An 18,896-nucleotide genomic window follows, 5' to 3' on the forward strand; every position below is an offset into this window, starting at 1 on the left:
GGGCGTGTGGGCCGGGGGCGGGGCCGGAGTTGGGGGCGGGGCCTGGCCGGGCCGGCGCTCTGACCTCACAGCCGCGCGCCGGAAGTAGCCTAGATCTCGGCGCGGAGGCTCGGCGGCTCTAGACCGCGGGGCCGGTGCAACTATGCCGGTCACCGGGAAGACTTTCCGCCGGCGCCGCGCCGACTCGGAGTCGGAGGAAGATGAGCAGGACTCAGAGGAGGTTCGGTGCGTTTGGGGGGGATCCTACAGGGGAGGAAGAAAGAAGCAACCTAGGGGGGACTCACGACCAGCCGGGTACCTCGTTGACACCATTGCTGTGAGCGATGTCGTTACCCCTCTGCGAACGAAGGAAACGAGGCTCCTAGGGATAAGACCGCTGCCCCAAGGTCTCATGGTTGGGAGGGGTGTCCTTGGGATGCGGAGTAGATCTGACTCCTAGTGGGTCAAGACGCAGTCACTCTACTCTCTGGACCCCTGCGGGCGGCTCGACGGCCGGTCATTGGTGTCCTTCGAAGCTGCCTTTTGACTCTGTGAGTTCCGTGAAGGGTATCTCAACCTGTGCGTTGCCTTTTCTCTCTCTCTCTCTCTCTCTCAAGATTAAAACTGGAAGAGACCCGAGAGGTGCAGAACTTGAGGAAGAGGCCCAACGGGGTGAGGTGGGTACCACTTGGGAGTGGAGGACCCAGAACAGGAGGGGATGACAGAGACACCACGTCCCCCAACTCCTCTCCCCCAACCCGGGTCGTCACAAATATATTCTCAGACATAGACAGCCCCTTTTCTTGAGACACTTTACACTTTGTACTGCCTGGAGAGGGACTCAAGCGTTGTGTGTGTGTGTGTGTGTGTGTGTGTGTGTGTGTGTTTTGCAAATGTTCAACCAGGACATGCCCTGAGCCTTGTGGTCCTGAAGTTTGCTCCAGCGCTACCATGGGCTTGCCTGATAGCTCAGCTGGTAAAGAATCTGCCTGCAATGCAGGAGACCCCGGTTCGATTCTTGGGTCTGGAAGATCCACTGGAGAAGGGATAGGCTACCCACTCCAGTATTCTTGGGCTTCCCTCGTGGCTCAGCTGGTAAAGAATCCGCCTGCAATGCGGGCGACTTGAATTCGATTCCTGGGTTGGGAAGATTCCCCTGAAGAAGGGAAAGGCTACCCGCTCCAGTATTCTGGCCTGCAGAATTCCATGGACTGTATAGTCCATGGGATCGCAAAGACTCAGACACGACTGAGCAAGTTTCACTTCTTCCAGAGCTACAGGTCATTGCTAGTGTTTTTGGTTTGTTTTTGTTTTAACTCCAATACTTGGGCCACCTGATATGAAGAACCGACTGACTGGAAAAGACCCTGATACTGGGAAGGATTGAAGGCAGGAGGAGAAGGAGATGACAGAGGATGAGATGTTTGGATGGCATCACCGACAGGACGGACATGAGTTTGAGTAGGCTCCAGGAGTTGGTGACAGACAGGGAAGCCTGGTGTCCTGCAGTCCATGGGTTTGCAAAGAGTTGGACACGACTGAGCTGAACTGTTGACTGCACTGGGTCTTCATTTCTATGCAGGGGCTTTCTCTAGTTGTGATGCTTGGGCTTCTCGTTGTAGTGGCTTCTCTTGTTTCAAAAGACGGGCCCTCGGGTGCCCAGACTTCAGGACTTGCGGCACACAGGCTCTGTAGTTGTGACTTACAAGCTTAGTTGCCCCTCAGCTTGCGGGATCTTTCCCTGCCAGGGAAATCCATGTACCCTGCATTGGCAGGTGGATTCTTAGCTACTAGACCACCGGGGAATTCCAGACTAGTGTTTTTATTACACTTAAATTAATTGTGAAATGCACACTGATTGTTAAGAGTTTGGGAAAATTTAGAAAGGTATAATCAAGAAAATAAACAGTACCTATAATTCTCCCATAAAGAAGTGACCAGTGTTGACATTTAATGTTCTTCCCTGTCTGTTTTCTCTCTCTTTTGTAAAGACTGTGAGCAGCCTTATTTTTTTCTATGCTTCAGTAGTCCCCTCTTATCCACAGGGGCTATGTTCCAGGACCCCCAGTGGATGCCTGAAGCTTGAATAGTATCAAATCTTATGCAGAGTATTTTTTCCCACACTAATGGGTGGGTTGTGTATACAGTGTGGACCCTCAGGACAAAAGGGTGGTTCACCTTCTCTGTCGGACCAGGCAAGAGGGCAGAGATCCGTCACACTGTTCATAATAGCTGATAGATAATTTAAAACTTACTAATTTTTTATTTCTGGAATTTTCTATTTAATATTTTTGGACTGTAGATAACTGACACTGTGAAAAGTGAAACCACAGCTAAGGGGGAGGACTACTGTATTTTCAACTCATGATATTGTGGGTATTCATCCACATTGTGGGTAATCTTTTCCCCAAAAAACCTTTTTAATAGCTGCATGATATTCCACCAGATATACATACTATAATTTAACTTATCCCCTCTATTTTGGGATCTGTAGGTCATTGTGCAAAATTTCACCACCAAATAAGACTGCAATGGTATTTTCCTAAGACTGCAATAGTATTTTCCTACACTTGTCTTTAGCCTCATTTTCCGTGAAGGCAAAATCTTAGAAATGAGGTTTCTAAGCTAAGATAATCCCAAATGACTTTGTAGGAAAGTGTACCACTTAGGTGAACACTGCCCCCACCTCTAGCATCTGGAGTGTCCCTCTCGCTCTCTTTTATTTTTTAATAAAATTTATTTTATTTATTTGGCTGCACCAGGTCTTAGTTGTGGCACATGGGATCTTCCGTCTTCATTGAAGCATGCAAAGTCTTAGTTGCTGCATGTGGGATAATTCCCTGACCAGGGCCCCTGCATTGAGAGCGAGGAGTCTTAGCCCCTGGACCACAGGGGAGGTCCCTACAGTGTCTCTTGATCCCTGTTATTCTTGTAGGCTTTTCCATCTGGCTTTGGTGTGCAATCCTCAAATCTTAACCCCGCACTAATGTTGCAGACTTCCGGAATGTTCCTCCTCATCTCTGATCTGTGCCATCTCTCTCTCTCTCCTCTGCTTTTTGGTTATTCTCAGTGCTGTTGCCCTGCTGGTGGGAGAGAAAGTACAAGAAGAGACCACTCTAGTGGTGAGTTGTGGGACCCTCCCTGGGCACTGGGAAGATGTGACTGCTCTTCAGTGGGTGATTGAGTTTTCTTTCAAACATTCCCCTGCTAGTTACACAGATGCTACTTCTCTGCTGTTTGCTTTCTGCAGGATGATCCCTTTCAGATGAAGACAGGTGGGATGGTGGACATGAAGAAACTAAAGGAAAGGGGCAAAGATAAGTACGTGCAAAACAGGCTCAGAATCAAACTCGCCTGCACCGCTTGCCTGGGTCTGTGTCCCCCAGGGAGCTGGGGCGTGCTGCAGCTTTTACACAACTTGGAGTACCCTTTGTTCTCTGTAAAGAGTATGTTGTTTAAAAGCAAAAGAAAACAAAAGCTTTTCAAAAGTTAACTTAGTGTGATATAGGTAGGCACCTCTTGTAAAGGTGCATTGTATATTGTCTTTCAAACCCATGTGGAAGTTACTTTTCATTTTCAGGAAAAACAGAAACACAGTTACCAAAATAATACAAGCAATGCAAAAGTGAAAAATAAATATATCTACTCATTCCCCCTGAAGTATCTCCAGAGGCCATCAGCATGCTTGCGTATATTCCTGGTGTTCCTTCTGTTTACGTGTTACATATGTATCTTATTGTTTTCCAACCATGGACAGGATGTTGTACATTTCATTGCATACTTGTTTTATTCATGTAGTATCCTATTCAGCCTCATTTATCTGTGACACTAAGGCTCTCCTTCACTGTTCTCTTTTTTGTAGGATCAGCGAAGAGGAAGACCTCCATCTGGGGACATCATTTTCCGCAGAAACCAACCGAAGGGACGAGGATGCCGACATGTAGGTGTCAGTCTTTTCAGCAGTGAGCGATTGGGGGTGGTCTCCAGCCAGATAGTGTCTAAGACATTTAGTCACAGATAACATTTCTAATCTTATCCAAAAACAGCAAATTTAACCCCTCTTGTGTCCCTGGTCCCCCTTACCCCACCACCTTAGGCTTGAGAACTTTGAAATCCTCAAGAATTCTTTAAGAACGTGGTTCTTAGAATTTTTAGATTCCTTGGCTAGTAGTATTCCCATCCCACCCCCTAAAAAAAAATTGCAGGGAGAAACATTGGACTTACCCATTTTTCATTTTGCCACCAAGGCTGTTAAGTAAAAATTGCCATCAAAGAAACTTACATATGATGTGGTGAGACAGGATCTCATTATATATATTGGTGCTTTAAATTGAAAGATTTTAGCTTGATTTAAAAACTCAAAAGTTATTTTTATTTTTCTCACTTCTCCGTGGAATGATGACAACTTCATCATCACCCATCATGGCTCTGGGCCAGGGTTGGAGCTGTTCTGCCCCTCCCTGAGGCCTGCAGGTATCTTGTTTCAGGATGAAGTACATTGAGACAGAGCTGAAGAAGCGGAAAGGGATCGTGGAACACGAGGAACAGAAAGTCAAGCCAAAGAATGCAGAGGATTGCCTTTATGAGCTGCCGGAAAACATCCGGGTTTCCTCAGCAAAGAAGACGGAGGAGATGCTCTCCAACCAGATGCTGAGCGGCATCCCCGAGGTGGACCTCGGCATCGAGTGAGTTTCAGACCCACGGTTGCGCCTCTCTCCCGCCCCTAGGCAGAAGGGTCAGCTCTCTGCTTTCCAGTTAATAGTTAAGGGGGCTGTTTCTTAACCTGTCTCCTTGGAAACCCACAGATACAAACTTACCCTCTCTGGTCTGCAGACATGGTTGTTGCCCAGAGTTTCTCTGGGTTGGTCAGAGCAATTAAAGACACAAGGGACTGTCACCACCAAAAACAAAAGTATTTGGTTTGTCTTATAAAACCATTTGGTTTGTCTTATAAAGTAGAGGGATACTTTCTGTTTTTTCTTTTCTATTTATTTATTTATTCAGCTGCTTCGGGTCTTAGTTGCAGCATTCTGGATCTTTCATTGTGGCATGCTGGCTTCTCTCTAGTTGTGGCGCACAGGCTTACCATGGCATGTGGAATCTAGTTTCCCAACCAGGGATCAAATGCAAGTGCCCTGCATTAGAAGGTGGATTCTTAACCACTGGACCACCGGGGAAGTTCCAAAAGTGTTTGTTTTTATTTAGCCTTTGTGCACAGTTCTTCCAATAGGTCCTTGTATTCTCCTGCTCTCTTCAGCAGGAGCAGTGATAAGGTTCACCCACCCCGTGATCCTTTCGTTTTAACTACAAAGCATCTGCTCTAAAAGGGGACTTTTATGGAGGAAACACAGGGTCAGAATCTTCTTCAGGTGTGGTAGAAAGTTGGGCGACCTCTGGGTTCTCACCTCCTTGCTGGCCTCACTGGCTTTGAGCCTTAGGGAGTTCACCTGACCTCTGGCTCAGTTTCCCCTCGATCAGAAGAGAGTAAGTCCTGCATCTCTGATGCCGTGAGAGCGCAGTGACACTCCGGCCACAGGGGAGCTGGTGAGCTGCAGAGAGTGTGCCCTGAGAAGGGTGACATCCTTATGCAGCTGAGTGGGGGAGTACTTGGAGCCCGCAGTCAGTTCCATCTGAGGCCCACAGTTGCAAAGTGCTAACTGTGGTGTGGCCCCTCTCTCCCCACAGTGCAAAAATAAAAAACATCATTTCCACGGAGGACGCCAAGGCCCGTCTGCTGGCTGAGCAGCAGAACAAGAAGAAAGACAGCGAGACCTCGTTCGTGCCCACCAACATGGCGGTGAACTACGTGCAGCACAACCGCTGTAAGCGCCGCAGGTCCGGGGGGTGGCCCCACCCTGCACCGCTGGGCTGAGGTCCCCGGGTCCCCCTACTCTGTCTGACACACCCCCTGGTCTCCTTCGGTCCAGTTTACCATGAGGAGCTCAACGCTCCCATACGGAGAAACAAAGAGGAGCCCAAAGCCCGACCCTTGCGCGTGGGGGACACAGAGAAGCCGGAGCCTGAGCGTGAGTACAGCAGGGGCCTCGGGGCCGCTGGGAGCGGCCGTGGCCCAGGGTCCGTGGAGGCAGGGAGGGGCGGCGCTTGGGCCTTGGGGCCAAGGCATCTGGGTCTAGTTCTTTCTCTGGACCATGGTTGTGTGCCATCCCCTTTCCCAGCCTCAGTTTCCTCACCTTTAAAATGGGGTTGGTAATAAAATGTACCACTTGGGGTTGCTCTAAGAATTTACTGGGCTATCAAATATAACAGAGACTCAGAAAACTTGAATAAGCAAAAACAAACATTACTTGTGATTTCACCACCCAAAGAAGGCCACAGTTAACATTTTTTATTTTTAAAATTTATTTTATTGAAGCATAGTTTATTCACAGCATTGCATTAATTTCCACTGTATAGCAAAGTGATTCAGCTACACATGTATATGCATGTCCCTTTTCAGTCTTTTCTTTTACGGTTTATTGCAGGATATTGAGCATAGTCCTCCGTGCTGTACAACAGATCTTTTTTCTCTCTGAACTGTACAGCGGGTTCTCTTTATTTATTTATTTATTTTTTAATTGTAATATAATTGCTTTCCACTGCCCTGTTAGTTTCTGGTATACACAACACTGTTATGTATTGTTAACCCTCAGTATTCTCAGGGGGCTGGTTCCAGGACCTGCTGCCGACACCAGAATCTGTGGATGGTCAAGCTCAAGTTCCACAGTCAGCCCTCGGTACCCACGGCTTCCAACCAACAGCAATTGTAAATGCAGCATTACACAGCCTGGGGTTGGTTGTTGAACCCATGGATACCAAGGGTGAACTCTGTAACCTTCCCGACTTTTTAAAAAAAATACATGTATTGTATACATACTTAATAGGATATCACTGCTCTTTAGTGTCTTTTACCTGTCTCTTCATGACAGTAAATTACATTTTCCCTTTCAGTGGGCATATCACGCTCTGCTGGACAGGTAGAAATCCTTTAGTCCAACCGTTTCCCTCTGGCGAGACACTCAGCTTGTTTCCCATGTTTCCCTATTTAATGATGATCATCCTTGACTCTATCGTGTCCTTAATGCTGTCTTCTGAGAATTTGACAAATGATCCTCTGGAAGCATGATGCTAACGTGTTCTCCCACCAGCCGCATCCAGCAGTGCCCTTCCCCACATGCTCTTAGCACCAGGCAGTGTCATCTTTTTCATCAACAATGGGACAATTCTTAGGAAATGTTACATTTGCTGAGGCTTCTCTGGTTCTCCCTTCCTACTTCAAAAATTATTTTCTGTAACACTTTGGCCGAGTAGTCTTTGATTCCCAAAGAGTTTCCTGTTATTAATATCTGTTAAACAGAGATTTTAGAGGCACCAGATTTGGGTTCAATGCTTAGCTTCCTGTCCCTTTCTGAGTGACCTTGAGCAAGTCAGCTAACCTCTCTGAGGAGAGATGGTAACATGCCCCTGCTGGGATTTCTGGGCAGGTGAAAGGAAGTCGTGTCTAAAAACATTTGTGCCATGCCTGACACCTAGTCAGACTCTCAATGCAGTTGAGAGGTTGCTGAATTTGTTACTGTTCATTCGCTGAGTAATGTCTTGACTCTTTGTGACTCCAATGGAGTGAAGAACGCCAGGCTTCCCTGTCCTTTGCTATCTCCTGGAGTTTGCTCAGACTCATGTCCATTGAGTCAATGATGTTACCTAAAAATCTCATTCTCTGTCGCCCCCTTCTCCTGCCCTCCATCTTTCCCAACATCAGGGTCTTTTGCAGTGAGTCAGCTCTTTACATCAGGTGGCCAAAGTATTGGAGCTTCAGCTTCAGCATCAATCCCTCCAGTGAATTTTCAGGATTGATTTCCTTTAGGATTGACTGGTTTGATCTCTTTGCAGTCCAAGGGACTCTGTTGTTCACCTGGTCTAACACTAAAGTCAGCATATTTCAGCTGGCACCTGACTCCACCATACTTATTGCTCTTCACTCAGTAACACATACTTACTGAGGCCTCCCTGTGTTCCTGTCGACTAGGGTAGGCATTGGGGCGCCTCTTGAGAGTGAGACAAAGGTATGGTTGTCCTGGCCAGTGCAGAGCTAAGCCTGTCAGTGGCTTCCAGCATGGCAAACAGCTTTTCCTCTTTTCCTTCTCAGGGTCCCCTCCCAACCGCAAGCGTCCTGCTAATGAGAAGGCCACGGATGATTATCATTACGAGAAGTTCAAGAAGATGAACAGGCGGTACTGAGGGAGGCTAAATGGGGAGAGTTGCAGCGTGGGATATAAATACTGTTGTCCACTCCCTTTATCCCCATGATAAAAGATTTCCTGGACAGAAGCCTGCTCATTGGCTAGCAGATGGCTCCCAAAACAGACTCTGTCAGTCCTGCTGCTTACCTGTGGGATTTTCAGGCATTGAATTTGTAACCTTTTGAAACAATGTGTAGTTTTCCTATTTGGGGGCAAACTAGTCTTGTGAGCATTATTAAATCTTGTTTGTAAATATGTTGACTTTCTCTTAGTACTTGCCCTGGGTCAGGAGGAAACAGCTCTGTGTTTCAGCGTGAGATAATATCCTTTCGATTGGGCTTTTATTATAATATATGCAGTCATTGTCTCTTGCTTTCAAATATCTAGAGTGAGATTCAGAAATGCTTCCTTCACTGTTTACAGTGGATCCAGCTGAAAGTAGAAAAATCTAGACGATCAAAGGAACACTAGTATTTTCTGACTTTTACAGTTATGTTTCTTTTCATTAAAGAAAGAAAAAGTAATTTCTATCATTTTAAGCATTTAAATATTAAACATGAAATGGACCCAGCCTTTTTTGTTTTGCTTCTCCTTGCACCAGCAGTGACTCAGATCGTGTGTTCATCGCCTGGGGCTTGGGTAACTCAAAAGCAAACTTCAGTCATTGAGAGGGGTTTTTCTCATTTGGGATAGGCACCAAACTTTGAGCTATCAGGTTGGTGCCACTTGTGCTGTTGCTTTTCGTGAGGTAGGTACACAGGTTGTGATGAGGAAAGAACAGGTTGGTTGACTCCTGGGCTGATTTAAATCAGGTATCTTGTGACATTTGGCTTTGGAGTCGGATCTGAGTCCTGCTCACAGCTTCTTTATTAAATCCATGGACACATCCGTTTGCCTTGCAGCCTGTTTTCTCGTCTGTAAGAGATTTTCTTTTCTTCCCCTTCACTCAAATGCAAGGTCAGTGAAGCCAGGATTCACCTGCACCTCATTTTTTTTTTTCTTCAATCCCCAGGATCTAGTCCATAGGAGATCCTCAAAATTATGAATGAATGAATGAGAGGAAGTAACTGTTACCTGGGAGAGACCTGACCAACACTACCTTAACCAGGTGAGGAAGGTCAATGTCAACAGTCATAAATCATGTTGATTTTATGTACCTATGATATGTTATAAAAATAGCATCTCTGTAAAGTATATTCCTCCCCCAAACCCATAACTCCAATCAAAGAAGAGCATCAAATTCCAATAATTGAGAATCCTATGAATCCTATAAAAGACTAGGACTTCCTACGTGGCTCAGTGGTAAAGAATCCCCCTGTCAAAACAGGAGACACGGGTTGGATCCCTGGCTGTGGGGCATGCCCTGGAGACGGAAATGGCAACCCACTCTAGTGTTCTTGCCTGGGAAATCCCGTGGACGGAGGAGCCTGGCTTGGGCTATATAGCCCATGGGGTCGCAAAAAAAGAGCGACTGAACGACTAAACAACAAGGAAATAAAAAACTTTAGTTACGATATATCAACATGGGCTCATTCATTTTAACAAATGCAACATAACTGACGACAGCAACAACAAAACCTACTAGTGTAAGATGTGAACAACAGCGGAAACTGCGTGCGAGGGTGTGGTAATATGGAACCTCTCTGTTCAGTCCCCTCAACCTTTCTATAAACGTAAGTCAGTGAAGTCGCTCAGTCGTGTCCTACTCTGCGACCCCGTGGACAGTAGCCCACCAGGCTCCTCCATCCATGGGGTTCTCCAGGCAAGAGTACTGGAGTGGGTTGCCATTTCCTTCTCCAGGGGATCTTCCCGACCCAGGGATCGAACCCGGGTCTCCAGCATTGCAGGCAGACCGTCTGAGCCACCAGGGAAGCCCATGTAAAACTGTTCCCCAAAAGCAAGTTTTACCAAAAGAGAAAAAAATTTGGCCCCTCCAACTACCCCAGCGCCCAAAGCAGGAAAGGGCTTTGCCCTTCACAAAGATGGCGGCCGCCGGCGTCGGAGGCGATCCGCCTCTTTGAAGAATGTCGGCGCCGGCGGGAGGAACCGGAAGCGCGGTCTGGTGGCGGCGCCGGTCGGCGGTAGGCGCGAGAACGCGCAGGGTGGCGCGGGTCCCGGCATGAAGCTGGGGCGGGCTGCGCTGGGCCTGCTGCTGCTGGCGCCGTTGGCGGTGCGGGCGGTGGAGCCCATCAGCCTGGGACTGGCCCTGGCCGGCGTCCTCACCGGTTACATCTCCTACCCGCGCCTCTACTGCCTGTTCGCCGAGTGCTGCAGCCCGAAGCGGAGCCTCAGCCGGGAAGGTAGGATGGGCCGGGGGCTGGTGCGAGAGCTGGAAAGGGGGTCAGAGGCGGGGGGCGGCCAGGAGGCCCGGAAGCCCGGGCAGTGCCCAGCCGGTGGCTGGAGGTGGGGCCCGGACCCGGAACCGGCGTGCGGCACAGGGCCTGGCTCCTGGGCCACGACCGCAGGCCGATAGGACTTTGGTCTGAGACCTGCGGATGCCAGCTGCACCTTCGCCCAGAAAGCGGGCGGGTGGACGATCGGAAACTTCCTTCAGAGATTTTTTTTGCTCGTTCCTCGCCGGAGACGGGAAGGCTGGGGGGGTTCTCCCGACGCGGAGCAGCGGGGCCGAATTACGCTGCCCTTTTTTTTCTGCCGGCCTTCGGGTGGGGTGGGACAGGGGTGGGGTGAGGGGCTCGCGCAGCTGGCGGAGGCACTGGAGCCAGGGGTCTCATCTGAAAGAGTGGGCAGGACTTGCAGAGGGAGGGCCTCCTGGACTCACGGGTCACCTGGGCCGAGTGCCTACCTACGTCTGCGTCCCAGTAAACGCTTGGAAGACCTTGGTGGGCTTTGCTGGCTTTACGTGAACCTGTAAACTGGGCTATGTTTTGCCAGGTGTGTCCCCCTACTCCCCGCCTGACTGGCTTTGATTTTTTTCGCAGCGCTGCAGAAGGATCTCGACAGCAAGCTCTTTGGACAACATCTTGCAAAGAAAGTCATCTTAAATGCTGTGTCTGGCTTCATCAGCAACCCGAAGCCCAAGAAACCTCTCACCCTCTCCCTGCACGGGTGGACAGGCACTGGCAAAAATTTTGTCAGCAAGATCATCGCGGAGAATATCTACGAGGGTGGTCTGAACAGTGACTATGTCCACCTGTTTGTGGCCACGCTGCATTTCCCACACATCTCGAATATCACCCTGTATAAGGCAAGGGCCAAATTTTGGGATCCTTCCCGGATAATGCTGGCTTTGGGGTTTCTTTGTTGGGGGATGGGATTTGGATGTCCTGTGTTGAAAGGAGTGAACTCTGAAAACAGCCACACGTGTCGTTTTCCCTTAAAAAGTGTGGAAATTACAGAGGGTTGGAGATGACAGGAGCAATGACACCATCAAAGCTTGTGGTGGTTTCTGAAAACAGACTGCGTGTGGTACTCAGTAAGTGGTGTGGTAGGATTTTAGAGATGGATATAATCAAATCCAGTTTAAAGCTCTTCAAATCTAACATGTTTTATAAAAGGAGAAACATTTCTAGAGAGGCCTAAGTTTGGTTTTACACTTGAACTCACTGATTTAACAGCCTGGCTTCCGGGGCAGACACACCTGAATTTGAGCCCCAGGCTCCCACCTATAAGCTATGTAATGTTGGAAGAGTCACCTGACCTCTCTTGAGACTCAGGTTCTTCATCTTCATCTTCATCAGGCGGTTGTGAGAATTTCTTTTTAAAGAATTTTTGACCGTGCCACATAGCATGTTGGGTCTTGGTTCCCTGACCAGGGTTTGAACCCGTGCCACCCCCTGCAGTGGAAGCTGGGAATCTTAACCACTGCATCACCAGGGGAAGTCTGAGAATTTCTTGAGCTCTTAAACCTGTCGAATATGTGCTCATGTGCTCAACATGATGCTCAGCACATGAGCATTCAGATCACTGGTAACTTACTGCCTCTTTTTTTTTTTTTTTGGTCTCACCTGTGTGAACACATTTTTCCCTTCAGCTTGGATGAGCATCAGGGTCACTGACTGCTCGGGAGTTCCTGGGATGTGAGGCTTTCGCTGCTACAACTGGGAAAGTTCCAGGCAAATAAGGACGAGTTGGTCTTCCTAGTTAGCATTCCATCTTCACTGTTTAATAGCTATGTGACTGAGCAAGTTACATAACCTCCCTGCACCTCAGTTTCCTGGTCTGTGAAATAGAAAATGCAGTAGTTAACTGCCTTGATGGGTTTTGGAAGATCATAATAAAACAGGTGAACCGTGCTTAGAACAGGGTCTTGTCTATAATGAGTGCTCCGTGTACGTTCTCTGTTGTTGTCTGTAAGAGGGAGGAGCAGAATGGAAGGCCTTGGCTGCTGGAGCCTGCCAGACCTGAGGGAATCCTCATATAAACAGTGACTTATTTTGTGGCCTTGTTCAAGTCACTCCAGCTCTCCTGAGGTTCTTGTTCTGTAAATAGAGGTTAATTCACATCTACAAAGCAGAGTTGGGCGTCCCAAGTGGTGCTAGGGGTAAAGAACCCACCTGCCAACGCAGGAGACGTAAGAGACACAGGTTTGATCTCTGGGTTGGGAAGATCCCCTGGAGGAGGGCATGGCAACCCACTCCAGTGTTCTTGCCTGGAGAATCCCATGGACAGGAGAGCTGACTGGTTATAGTTCATGGGGCCACAAAGAGTCAGACACGACTGAAGTGATTTTGCACGAACAGAGCCAAGTTACTGCTTTGGTTAAAAGACACCCATGGAACACTGTATCCATGGTCTGAGTAGCCAAGCAAAACCCCAGATCATAAGAAGTCAAGACCTATATTGTAACTTCCAGAATTTTCCTCAGAAACTAACAGCTAACTCTTTCTTCTTACTTGTGTGTGCGCTCAGTTGCTTCACTTGTGTCTTGACTCTTTGCAACCCCATGGACTGTAGTCTGCTAGGCTCCTCTGTCCATGGAATCTTCACGCAAGAATATTGGAGTGGATTGCCATGCCCTCCTCCAGGGGATCTTCCTGACCCAGCGATCCAACCTGGGTCTCCTGTGTCTCCTGCGTTGCAGACAGATTCTTTACCTACTGAGCCACCTGGGAAGCCCTCTCCTTATCGGAGGGGAAAACATCTAGGAAAGCATTGTGAAAAACCATAGCTCAAATTTTTGATGAAAAGCATCCTCTCTCCTCCTCTTGATTGCTTAATATAAGAAGTACCTACATAATGTTTGTAGGGAATGTTCCATTTAATAAAGCAGATTTATTCTAGTGGCCTCCAGACACTGTTTCAGAAACTCAGGAATGTTCCTCCCCACACTCATCCTCGAGCATGTGTGCTCTTGAGGTCTCTTTACCCCTCTGGAAACGTTAGAGCCCTTCTCCTGGTTCTTCCAAGGACTTACTAAAGGAAGAGGTTACTCAGTCTCTGCCTTCCCCCAAGAAGGCTGGTGTCCACAGGATATGTTTTAATATGTTCATTTTGATGACAGAGTACTAGCAATGTAGCATCCATGTGACATGTCACAGGACAAGAATTATAATCAGGGTGCGGGGCCTTGGAATCAGGCAGGGTGTGGTTCAAATCTTCCCTCTGTTACAGACCAATTTTGTGACATTGGGGAAATTTTGGAGTCTCAGTTGATTATGCTCGTTGTGCCTTGGCCTTCTCATCTGTAAAATGGGCATGATGATGCCCACTATGTGGGGTTGTGGTGAGGAACAGAAGAGCTCGCGTGAAGTTCTCAGCACAGCGGGAAGCATGCAGTAAGCTCTTGTAAATGCAGACTTTGTAGACCCCAACTGTAGTGTAATAGTGCCCCCCCACCTCAGCTGTGTCGGTCACACATCTGAGAATCTCTCTTGGCTTCCCCCTTGTCACTCAGGATCAGTTACAGTCGTGGATTCGCGGCAATGTGAGTGCCTGTGCGAGGTCCATCTTCATATTTGACGAAATGGACAAGATGCACGCTGGCCTCATAGACGCCATCAAGCCTTACCTAGACTATTACGACAACCTGGATGGGGTCTCCTATCAGAAAGCCATCTTCATATTTCTCAGGTAAAGTCGGGGCCGGGACATGGTTGAGCTCTGAGCCCCAGCCCTGGAGGCTTCGAGGAGAAACACCCCAGTCCTTATTCATTGGAATTGTCCCGCAGCAATGCTGGAGCAGAAAGGATCACAGACGTGGCTTTAGATTTCTGGAGAAGTGGAAAGCAGAGGGAAGAAATCAAGCTCAAAGACATGGAGCATGCCTTGTCTGTGTCGGCCTTCAATAACAAGAACAGTAAGTGGGGGCACTGCTCTGGCGGTCCGGTGGTTAAGACTGCACTTGCAATGCAGGGGCCGTGGGTTCGAACCCTGGTCAGGGAACTAAGATCCCATACGCAGTGCAGCACAGTGAAAGAAAAGAAAGCACAGTAAATGGAGTTATCTGTTCCCAACACCAAACCCCTCCCCTGGCCCCATTCATGATCCTGCATCCCTGTTTTAGATTGACAGCCTCCCCATCACCTGGGACCAATTCTCAGTCCCTTCCCCAGGCCTACTGAGGTCTGAATTCCTGAGGGAATCTGTGTAAACAAACTCCAGGTGACTTTTACTCACACTCAAGAAAGAGGAACTTTGTTGATCCTCAAGATCTTGAAAATTTGCTTCCTGTTTTCTTCAGCTAAGTCAAAGCAGGTGGTGGAACAAGGAAGGCTGCTGGGGATGCTCTGATGGAGATGGGCCGTCAGGTCCCTTGCTTTCTTGCCTTACCGTGGAACTCTGAGGGTCTGTGCCCCGGAGGAATAGCCCGACAAGGATGGGCTGCAGTTTTAAATAGAGTGGTGAGGGAAGGCTCATGTGAGGGTGACATCTGAGCTGACCTGAGGAGTGAGGGAGCCATGTGGAAACAAGAGGGAAAAGCATCGCACCAGAGGGAACAGCACACACGAGGCCCCTGAGGTGGGAATGTGCCTGGACGAAGAGGAACATAGGAGAAGAGCGGGAGGCCAGATAAGAGCTGGAGCCAGGGGTGGGCTGCAGATCGTGGAAGGCCTGGGGACCCACAGCAGGGCTTGACTGCAAGTGGAAAAGGGAGTCCTTGGAGGGTTTTGAGCTGACTGCCCTGTTCAGACCTAGTTTTAACAGGGCTGCCTGGCTGCCAGGTGGAGAACAGACTGAGGCAGCAGCGGGGGCAGGGGCAAGGCCAGCGAGGAGCGGCTCCAGCAACCCCGGGGAGAGATGCTGGTGGCTTGGGGGTGGGAGGTCACGGTCGGCCTGGCATGTATTTTGAAGGTAGAAACAGTGAAATTTCCTAAAGGACTGTGTGGGAATGAGAAAGGAATTGAGGATCTGGCCTGAGCACTTGGCAGGGCCTCCCTGCCCGCCCTGTTCGTTCAGGGTACTGTCTCCAGGAGGAGCAGGTTTGCAGGGAGCAGGGGAAATGACACATTGGAGGCGTGGGAGCAGAGGTGTGGAGCAGGCCGCTGAAGTCCCAGTGCACGTGGGTGGGGGCACGTGGGGGAGGGGCGGTCAGGCTGAGGATCGACCAGGGAATGATCAGTCAGTGTTATGTAAGGCCATTTGCTGCACCTGAGCGATCTTCAGGGGTCTCTGGGGGTCCTGGTTGTCCTGACTCCCTGGCTGATTAGCCTTCCGCCCTCCTTGCCTGCCGGCCCCAGTGAGCATTCATAGCCCTTGGCAATACCTGGAATCGTCTGTTTACTGGCTGACTGGACGGCTCCTCCGTTGTGCACCCTGGGAGGCAGGTTAGCGTCTGCCTGGCTGGGCTCCGTCCCCAGCCTCAGCCAAGTCCAGCAGGCCTTCAGGAGACTGGCCAGGGCTGTCCCACTCGCTGCGGGCCTACCGCTCAGCCCTCAGTTTGGTTCTTTCCCACGGCCACAGACTGCACCCCCTCCAGGCAGTCAGGTGTTACCGAGCACCAGCTGTGTACAAAGCCCCATTGGGCAGGAAAAGGATAAACCCCAGTGGTGATGCCGTGATTGACAGTAAGAAACACGTGTCTGGCCTTTGTCCACATTTTTCTGGCCCAGAGCTCCTAAAGCCCTTGGAGTTTCCAAGTGGCAAGAGCCATAAAGGTGTCTTGATGTTCCTGACAGGCCCCTTTGAGCCACCCCGGAGTCTGTGTTAAGTGAGGTGACTTTTGGAGAATACCTAAGGTGGGGGGCGCTTTCCAGGGGAACTGCCCTGGATTGGAGGGTTAGAGCTTTCAGTCTCCAACCCTTTCAGGCCCCTGGGGAGGGGAGGGGCGGCTGAAGGCCGAATCAGTCGCCAGTGGCCAGTGATTTAATCAGTCATGCCTATGTAAAGAATTTTCTGTAAGAACCCTAAAGAACAGGGTTCGGAGAGCTCTGCGCTGGTGAAGGCGCAGAGGTTTGGGGAGAGTGGTAGGTTCAGAGTTCATGGGAGCTCCACGTCCCTTGCCCCGTGCATCTCCTCCAGCTGGCTGTTCCTGAGTCATATCCTTTTATATAAACCAGTAATCTAGTCATAAAAGGTTTCTCTGAGTTCCATGAGCTCCACTTGCAAAGTAATTGAACCCAAGGAGGGGGCGGCGTCGGCACCTCAGAAGCACAGGGGACAGCCGGAGCTTCCGGTCGGGGGCTGGGGGGGCCGTCTTGTGGGACCTGACGCAGTCTCTGGGTGCGGTGTCATCAGAACCGAGGTGAACTGTAGGACCTCCGGGTGGTGTCAGAGAAGCACCTGGTAGTGTGGGGGAGAAACCCAGGTGGGCATGGCGGCAGAGCCAGACCAGGATTAAGGCACAGGCCGGAAGCGGGAAGGCAGAAGGGGAGACAGTTCTGAAGAACCTCGGGCTGCGACCCAGCGGGTGCTGCCTTGCCTCAGAGGAGGGAGTGGGACGGTCCAGAGGCTGGGGATCTCGGGGGGACCCGTGACCGCGGGCGGCTCAGGCCTCATCCGGGAAAGCGCGCGCCCTGCAGCTGGAACAGCACTGTCCTCACACATTACCTACCAGGACGGGGGCTCTTTTGGTCCCCCAAACCCTCAGGAGGGTTTGGACACGGTGGTGGCAGCAGTGAGCGTCCACCCTGTCGCTAATCCAGCTACAGGAACCCCAGCCAGTCGCAAATTTCCAAGAGGCTGGTCTTTTCCCGGGAACCTGCCAGTTTCTGGTCCCTCGCCTGCATGGCCTGTCTGTCCTGGGACGGCCAGTGAGCCTCCTTCCCACTTGAGGTCTTGAGCTCACGTCTTGAGAGGCCTCCCCGCCCACCGTGGCGTCACCCTGTCATCCGCTGTCGCAGGAGCATCACCCCAGCAGTCTCACCCCCGCTGTCGAGCTGGGCAAGCTGGGCAAGCTCACTGGTTAGTCTGCCTGCTCCTTAGACCGAGCCCCCTGGAGGGCAGGCGCGGGGCTCCACCTCGTGGTGGACACCCGGCCGATGCATGTGGCCGGGCGGGCGGACGGACGGACGGACAGTGGATGAACAGCACCTTTTTCTTTTTCCCAGGCGGCTTCTGGCACAGCAGCTTAATTGACCGAAACCTCATCGACTATTTCGTTCCCTTCCTCCCGCTGGAATATAAACACCTGAAGATGTGCATCAGAGTCGAAATGCAGTCCCGAGGCTACAGGGTGGACGAGGACATTGTGAGCAGGGTGGCCGAGGAGATGACATTTTTCCCCAAAGAGGAGAGAGTTTTCTCCGACAAAGGCTGCAAAACCGTGTTCACCAAGTTAGATTACTACTACGATGACTGACGGCACCAGAGCGGCTTCCCGCATCCCCGCTCCGGTCCTGGAGGAGGAGCAAGATGAGTTCTTCCTGTGTGACAGGACAGGCACTTCCCCGGGCATTGTTTTTTCATCCAGCAGAACCTTCAGGCTGTCAGTGACAGATGCAGATGGGGAACAGCCCCCGGGGCCTGCAGAGGAGGGGAGGAGCCAGCGCCCAGCCAAGCCAGGGCTCATGATTTTTTTTTAAAAAAAATCATGTTTTAATTTTAAGTGTTTCTGTTTCAAGGAAGGATGAATCAGTTTTACTGGAAAATGTGATAATTTTTATTTAAAATGGTTTTTAACATTATGAGAAACTTTTCAGACTCTTAAGTTGTTGACTTGTGTGTGTTTTTTAGTAATCTCCTATCATTACAACATATGCCGTGATGTCACCACTGCATAAATGCCCAAGCCTGCCGCCCTCAGTCTGTCCTCTGTAGGATGGCGTGACTGGGGACCAAGGCTAGAGCGGCCAGCAGACCTGTCATGGGATGACCATCACAAGGGCGATGAGCCTTTAGATAGAAGACACACTCAGGCCCGTCACAGATAAGGCCCAAGTGTCCTTCCCAAGAGTGTTCATCACAGTGACACTGTGAACTGTAACACTGTGAATGATCTTAGTAACACTGTGAACAATTTGTTAGAAACAGAATTTCCTGGAAAGAAAAGGGTCTGCAAGCCTGTCTCTTGCCTGTCAGTCAGCTTTGCAAAGGCCCCTCTCTGCTTTCCATTCCTGAGTGAGTCATGCACTCAGTGGCAGGTTTTGCCAAATTTTCATAAAATATGGTTTTTCATATTTTTTTTACTCATTTTCATCATGTTTAATCAGAACTCCCCAAACCTTAGCTGCCCCCATGATGCTGGGCAGTGTTTCTGTTTGTTAAATGCAAATGCTGCCACTTTACAACAAAATGGTGTGATTCGTGAATACATTTTTTTAAAAGTGAGAAAACAGACACCTC

At 49.8% G+C, this 18,896-nt stretch overlaps 2 protein-coding genes across 2 annotated transcripts; both read left to right on the plus strand.

Annotated features, from left to right (window-relative positions):
• Positions 1 to 67: 67 nt before the first annotated feature.
• Positions 68 to 9,978, plus strand: C11H9orf78 (chromosome 11 C9orf78 homolog). The gene is made up of 9 exons (XM_061154420.1): positions 68 to 225; positions 597 to 656; positions 3,050 to 3,101; positions 3,230 to 3,300; positions 3,842 to 3,919; positions 4,467 to 4,664; positions 5,665 to 5,801; positions 5,907 to 6,005; positions 8,123 to 9,978. Exons 1-9 carry the CDS (start codon positions 143 to 145, stop codon positions 8,212 to 8,214), a joined length of 870 nt encoding a protein of 289 aa, XP_061010403.1. The 5' UTR covers positions 68 to 142; the 3' UTR covers positions 8,215 to 9,978.
• A 288-nt stretch (positions 9,979 to 10,266) lies between these two features.
• Positions 10,267 to 18,261, plus strand: TOR1A (torsin family 1 member A). The gene is made up of 5 exons (XM_061154418.1): positions 10,267 to 10,516; positions 11,156 to 11,421; positions 14,071 to 14,246; positions 14,345 to 14,472; positions 17,663 to 18,261. The coding sequence occupies exons 1-5, from the start codon at positions 10,336 to 10,338 to the stop codon at positions 17,911 to 17,913; spliced, it is 1,002 nt and encodes a 333-aa protein (XP_061010401.1). The 5' UTR covers positions 10,267 to 10,335; the 3' UTR covers positions 17,914 to 18,261.
• Positions 18,262 to 18,896: the final 635 nt, after the last annotated feature.

This window comes from Dama dama, chromosome 11 (assembly GCF_033118175.1).
Source record: "Dama dama isolate Ldn47 chromosome 11, ASM3311817v1, whole genome shotgun sequence".
NCBI classification, from domain to species: domain Eukaryota; kingdom Metazoa; phylum Chordata; class Mammalia; order Artiodactyla; family Cervidae; genus Dama; species Dama dama.

Excerpts from the sequence above, each read along its gene's own strand:
- C11H9orf78 (XM_061154420.1), top strand. The coding sequence starts at position 143 with ATGCCGGTCACCGGGAAGACTTTCCGCCGGCGCCGCGCCGACTCGGAG. Across the intron at positions 3,920-4,466 it reads AGGGACGAGGATGCCGACAT|GATGAAGTACATTGAGACAG; the intron begins GTAGGTGTCAGT and ends ATCTTGTTTCAG. Across the intron at positions 4,665-5,664 it reads GAGGTGGACCTCGGCATCGA|TGCAAAAATAAAAAACATCA; the intron begins GTGAGTTTCAGA and ends CTCTCCCCACAG.
- TOR1A (XM_061154418.1), top strand. The coding sequence starts at position 10,336 with ATGAAGCTGGGGCGGGCTGCGCTGGGCCTGCTGCTGCTGGCGCCGTTG. Across the intron at positions 11,422-14,070 it reads CGAATATCACCCTGTATAAG|GATCAGTTACAGTCGTGGAT; the intron begins GCAAGGGCCAAA and ends CTTGTCACTCAG. Across the intron at positions 14,247-14,344 it reads GCCATCTTCATATTTCTCAG|CAATGCTGGAGCAGAAAGGA; the intron begins GTAAAGTCGGGG and ends ATTGTCCCGCAG.